Here is a 6,196-nt window from a genome sequence, read left to right as displayed (position 1 = left end):
AAAAAAGCATCGGGCATCGATGTACTTAGCGCGATACTTATCGATGGTGGCCATTTGCTATCGATTGCAACCGAAGGCACTCTTCTAGCGAATACACGCAACCCATCTAAGCGAGTACACCATCCTATTGTCGATGCTAAGTGCTACAGTTAACAGACACCATCAATCATTCTGTGTAGTAACAGATGTTAACTTAAAGGAGGTCCTTCTAGTACACATAAAAAAATACATTGGTCAAATCCACTGCATTTTCCTATGAAGTATTCTATATATATCAGCTTTAAATAAAATCTTTCAGTTATAAACTAAAATTAGTTGTCGGGGCCTCCGCCAGTTTAAGTATGTTATTTATGAGTGTCTATACTCCAAAAGTGCTTCCTGCACGAATTCTTACAATTGTGTTTTATAATCTGCAAGTGATTGCAATACGAAATTTGTAAATACCCGCTTAACTGATACTAAATGTAATTATTTTAGAGGTGAGGTAAATATTTAGTTTATTTGCTGGAATGAATATTGTCAAATTGATATTGGGGTTTTCATTGATACCTTTTTTTTAAAAGAGCTTCCACAAGGCGTCGCGATAACAAGGTCTGCATTAAGAACAATCCCAGATAGTTGGCGCATCATAAATATTAGTAATCTAGTTGCTGGAATGGGTGGTATAAAAACCAAATCTGGGTCTCTGGGCCCCACAGTCCAGTTGTCCAGTTCTCCAAGTATCCAAGTATCCAAGTGTCGTTCAAGGCCGTCCCTCTTTTGCTGGCCATCGGCGCCGTCTTCGTGGCTGCCGTGCCCACTCCCGTCGAGACCGAGAGGGAGTCCTCGCTGGTGAAGCTCCTGCTCAGTTCTCCGGCCATGCGATCGGAACTCTTTAACGTTGAATGCGTGGACTACTACAGCCCACTCCTCAAGGGCCACGTCGACAAGTACAACGAGGATTTCACCACGTGCAAGGACAATTACGACAGGGCCTTCTTCCTGATAGACTCAAGCTACCGCAGTTCCCGCGACGAGCTGTCCGTTTCTGTGAGGGACACCTGCCAATCCCTGCTGACCTGCAATGGCAAGACCTCGAACTCCGATGCCTTTGACTGCCTGGCCTCTGGGGTGAGTGATCCGTACAATGGTGGCTTAATCTATGATCTTCCACGTATACTCTAAGGAGTATTTTAAAGTGTTTTATGTCGTATTTTGTTTTACTTCTTGCGCCTAATAGTTCTTATAATATTCCCACCCAATCGCAGGGCCCCTTGGCATCCAAGGAACTGGAGAAAACTTCCTACAAGGCATCCGACAACCAAACCAGCCTGCTCGCCCAGGTGTCCGTAATCTCGGACACGCTATCCAGATGCCAAATCGAAGCCTACCGAACCTACAACACCAACCACGGCGAGTGCTACGCCGACATGGTCGCCTGTCTGGGTGATCCCGACTGGGAGTTTCCCAGCACGAGCTACGTGCTCTAGGACTCGAGTCAAGATTCAGATCACATCGAGCACCCTGAATTCGCGAACTTTGAATATCAATCAAGCTTAAATTATATGCGTCTGAAGCTAGCTAAAGGACTGGATGACTTATTCATGACCAGCTCAATGTGAAGGTGTTTTTCAACAGTGTCAAGACAGCGGAAAGGTTTTTGGCAGCAAAACATGAGCTAATCTACTCTCGTTTAACATTGCCAACCATCAAACATTTAGAGCCTGGTTATCAGTAATTGAAAATACATTACTTAAATGTGTAATTAAAAAGATAATGATAAATGGGAGTATAAATACGGCTGGGTGTCACATCCACCGCCAACTAACCTGGCCAAGATGTTCGCGAAGCAAGCCAAGATCCTGGTCTTCTGCCTTTCCCTGGGCCTCTCGCTGGCGGTGAAGCTGCACATTCCCTTTAGACCGGACGGCCACATCCAGGAGCTGCAGCTGCAGAGCAGGGATCTGGCCGCAGTCCATGCGGATCACTCCACGCAGTGCTTCTCGATCTACAAGCCCAAATTGGCCAAAATTGCGGATCAGTTCGAAACTAACTTTGCGGCTTGCATATCGGCCTATGACAATTCCACAGCTCTAATCAGCGAGAGGTATGCCGAGGATCGCCAGATCCTCCTCAGGTCCGCCAACATCGGCTGCTCGTACCCCAACTCCAATTGCCAGGTCTGGACACTTGAGCAGCAGTCGCTGGACACCGTGGTCTCCCGCCTCGAATGCGCCTCCACCAACTCGGCCGAGAGCTCCAAGACTTTCTATGCCATTTCGGCCAATGCCACCCAGATTGCAGTTCAGATCCAGGAGGAATATACGATCCTAGAGAGCCGGAAGAGTGTTTGCCTCAACGACGCAAATCGCTCCTACGTGGAAGACACCTCCGATACCTACGAGCTTTTGAACAACTGCCTCAAGAACGGACCAACCACCACAACCTGTAATCCAGTGACTTACCCTACAACAACCACAGCTGGCTATGGGGAGACAACTTCAACAACTCCAACCACTCCAACAACTGCAGCACCTTTGCTACGTTAAAATAAAGTCAATCAATAAATATATCAGGCAATCGAATTCTTTGTTTTACTCAAATAATATAGGAATGCAAGCTATTCACTGTAGAGTTTAGTTGTTTAATAGGTGGCAGGATTGAATAAAATATAGAGTTGCCAACTTATTTATGAAAGCATGACAGTACCTAAGATTATAATATTAAATTAAAAATATATATATGAAAAAGCTGCCATAAAAATAAACTATCTAATTAATAAGAACAGTCGGAGAATTATTTCAATAACAATAGTAAGGAACAGTTTCGCGTCTTATAACAAAAACTTCTTTTAATCGGTATACATCAGTTTTTATATATTTGATATACTTGTATACTTGATTCCATGAAGAGTATGCCAAACCTCACAAAGTATATATATTTTTGATCAGGGTCACTAACCGAGTCTATCTGGCCATGTCTGCCTATCTGTCCGTCCGTCTGTTTGTCCTTATAAGCGAATCTTTAGTATAAGATCAAGAAATCTTGCCACGCCCATCCAGCTAAGTAACGGATATCTGATAACAAATAAACTCTACTTTAGTTACTTTAGGTACTGATTTGGCTTGCGATTTACTAACTATAAATTTGAATTTACATTTCGGCACTTTGCTGGTTTGAGCTTATGATACAAATTGAACTTTTCTCCGAAGGAAGAGAATTTTTTGAAAAGACCATGTACAACATTTTTAACATTTCCAATTAGAAATAAAAATTGAGCCCTTGTTACTGCTATCGAGTTTTTGGAAACGATTTCTGATTAATGTAATTTACTTTGTTTGAGATTAAATTAAGAAATATTTACCAATTACCAGAAACAGATTAGCGACATGCGCGACGTTTCCTACAACAAGAGGCAATTGGTTTCAACTTAGATAAGAAGCTCGAGAAATGGATATAAAATCACTGAGCTCTGCAACCGAGGTATTCAGTAAGAAGTTGAATCTGAGACTTTTAGCCATGTTTTCCAGATTCTCCCTGTTCGCCGTGGTTCTCGCTTTTGGCCTGGTTTCTGGCCTCAGCCTTAGCGTCGTGCTAAAGCCTTCCAAGCTGAAGCTGCCGACAAATAAGAAGATCCTTGGTCTTCAGCAGCAGACGGAAGAGCTGGCTGCTCGGGCACCTGGCAATTCGGCACCCTGTTTCGACTACTACATACCCATTATCAACGGACTGTCGGACCAGTACCAGCTGGACTACAACAAGTGCGCGAAGGACTACGACACCGCCAGCGAACTGGTCCTCGCCGCCTGGAACAGCACACTCTTCGGCATCCAGGCTTCCGGGGATAGTGGCTGCAACACCTTCTTCGACTGCTCCTCCATCGTGGACTCCGTGCTCGCCTTCGAGTGTTTCGCCAACGTCGTAAGTTCAAGTCAAGGAAACTTTCAGATTCGCTACGACCTAGCTATAGTTTCCAGTAGTGAAATATAATTTTAATTCTGCTCTATTTTCGTAGGGAGCTGAGCAATCCAAAATCATGTACCAAGTCTCGGCGAACGCCACCGAAGCCGCCGTCCAGATCAAGATCCATTTGCAGACTTTGGACAGCCAGTTGGAAACCTGCTTGAACTATTCCGAAAGGGATTTCGTGGAGGGCACCGCGCACTACTACGAGGAACTCAACAAATGCCTTGCTGGAGCTCCAGTTCCGCAGGAAACCACTACAAATTGGTATTATACCACCGCCTAAAACCTGATAAGGTTTATTCTAAAAACTAAACAAAAAAATATGAGTATGCCCAAATAAAATGTGCTTTCTTGCTTTACAAACACACAAAAGTGATCAATGTCTTTGTAAGTTACATCACAACTACTATATGAACTATCAGTATTATAGGAATGTATTGCACTTGCTGGCATCTCATGATTTCGAACACAGTTCTTTTCAAAACCCGACTAGGACCACCCGAATTTGGAATCATATCAGTGCCGAAACCGAAACTATCCAGCTAATTTCTTTTATGTCCGCATTTAACGACAGTCGTCCCACTGCGTTTCACCAGTTTTCCCACAGTTGGCGGGAGATGCTCGACGATATCGGGGCATCTATCAATGGTGGCTTTCCATAGCCATCCTCTGACCTCTGACCCATTCTGTCCACACCCCAAGGGGGAAATGCAATCACCGAGTGACCTGTGGCGGTGCAGGTATACGGAATCAGTTCGCATCTTATCCCGACCTGCAATACGTGTACTTGTAGGCATTCGCCTACAATTCCTTTTGAAGGACTGCCGACACACCCCGACTTTGTTCTTAAATTTTGCGCTTAATTAATCGTAAAATATTGGCTGGAAAATCAATTGCGATTGACAATTGAGTTGTAATCGCAATGGCCAAGTAGGCGTTGTAGGATCGTCGAACCCTGGGTCTTTAGCGGAGCTGGTTTTAGGCCGACGTTGCAACGTTGCAACTACAATTGCCAGTCATGTCTTCATAAATTTCATTGAATTCAACCGCCGCTCGGAGTCCAAGTTGAAGTCGGACTGCGACTCCTCAACATGCGCCAAAAACCAACAGAGAATGGTGGATTGGGGGGAAGGGAGGTGGCCATTTGGGGGGCTAGGATATACTCGTACCTATGCCGACTATTGCGACTATTTCATCTTTTGCCGACGGCGTACGGCTCATGTTGTATGTAGCCTTAAATTGAATCGTTACAAATTTTGTTGCTCGTTATAGCAAGCGTTTTATTGCCCAACCAGTTTTGGTCGCCATGCAAAGCAGTCGGAAACTCGGGATCCCGGGGATCGGCATCGGGATCGGGATCTCGGTCCCGAGATTATGATCACCAAAACCGAACAGAACTGAGCTGAACTGATCTGGGCAGAGAACGGTACGCCCCCTTCGGGAGAAACGGTAGTCTCTAGGGCCGCAGCGTTTAATAACTTCATTAAATGCCCTTTGACATTTATGCCAGACACATTTATTTATGTGGCACTATCTGCTCGACGGATCGGCACAGGTAGCTAGCTGGTGGCCCAGGAGCCCTATAAATTACATAATCATCAGATAGTGAAACTGTTTACAAGCCGAGACTCGAGACAGGCACACCCACAGTAGCCGCACGAGAAATGGGTACGAGGGTTAGAGGTCACATCAGCTATTCCTATTCCAATTGATTAGTTTGCCTCATTTTTATAGGGAATTCTTGGGGTTTTCATGTGGCAGCCGCGGCTCAAAGCTAATTGCTCTAATTTCCAGCTAAGACATTCTTCTGGCTCCCCGACTACATAAGCCATAAATATTGTCGATCTAAAGATCAGTGATCGCAGCTTGCGCCCGCCGATTTTTATCAGGAGTCGGGCCAAAACGTCTCCCGCCGAATTTGTCGTCGGCCCTTTGGCCAAAACAATGGCCATTTGAATTCGAACTGGCCCAGAGGCCAGGGACGAAAAGGCCAAGATTTATTGCGCCCAATGCCCTACAATCTGGCGGGTACATTGCACTGGGCCGCCTTATCTCGCCAGACACTCAACTATACAGATACTATATACATATGTCAGTCGCAAAAGCACGAGGCAATCGCAATCTGGAAAGTGATAGTACCAACAATTCGTAATTGGCCGACTAATTGGAGCTGATTCTATTTTTTTATTTTTTTTTGCTAAACTAACACCAGGAAGTCGCTGAAAATGTTCCATTGACAGCTTATAGTTTC

The 6,196-nt window shown here is 44.9% G+C and overlaps 3 protein-coding genes across 3 annotated transcripts; all 3 read left to right on the top strand.

Moving 5' to 3' along the window:
• Nucleotides 1–642: 642 nt before the first annotated feature.
• LOC6612705 lies at nt 643–1,566 on the top strand (the record flags this gene model as incomplete). The annotated part of the gene is made up of 2 exons (XM_002037172.2): nt 643–1,110; nt 1,248–1,566. Coding segments are annotated over 2 exons (690 nt in total), but the record flags the coding sequence as incomplete, so codon positions are not given.
• Nucleotides 1,567–1,797: 231 nt separating this feature from the next.
• On the top strand, nt 1,798–2,564 carry LOC6612704. Its single transcript, XM_002037171.2, has one exon. It carries the CDS (start codon nt 1,818–1,820, stop codon nt 2,526–2,528), a length of 711 nt encoding a protein of 236 aa, XP_002037207.1. The 5' UTR covers nt 1,798–1,817; the 3' UTR covers nt 2,529–2,564.
• A 906-nt stretch (nt 2,565–3,470) lies between these two features.
• On the top strand, nt 3,471–4,321 carry LOC6612703 (protein TsetseEP). Its single transcript, XM_002037170.2, has 2 exons — nt 3,471–3,900; nt 3,995–4,321. Exons 1-2 carry the CDS (start codon nt 3,499–3,501, stop codon nt 4,226–4,228), a joined length of 636 nt encoding a protein of 211 aa, XP_002037206.1. The 5' UTR covers nt 3,471–3,498; the 3' UTR covers nt 4,229–4,321.
• Nucleotides 4,322–6,196: the final 1,875 nt, after the last annotated feature.

Source organism: Drosophila sechellia, chromosome 3R, assembly GCF_004382195.2.
Source record: "Drosophila sechellia strain sech25 chromosome 3R, ASM438219v1, whole genome shotgun sequence".
NCBI lineage: Eukaryota > Metazoa > Arthropoda > Insecta > Diptera > Drosophilidae > Drosophila > Drosophila sechellia.
This window is presented reverse-complemented; position numbering and strand designations above follow the sequence as displayed.

Coding starts and splice junctions, on each gene's coding strand:
- LOC6612704 (XM_002037171.2), top strand. CDS start 1,818: ATGTTCGCGAAGCAAGCCAAGATCCTGGTCTTCTGCCTTTCCCTGGGC.
- LOC6612703 (XM_002037170.2), top strand. CDS start 3,499: ATGTTTTCCAGATTCTCCCTGTTCGCCGTGGTTCTCGCTTTTGGCCTG. Junction 3,901..3,994: donor TCGAGTGTTTCGCCAACGTC/GTAAGTTCAAGT, acceptor CTATTTTCGTAG/GGAGCTGAGCAATCCAAAAT.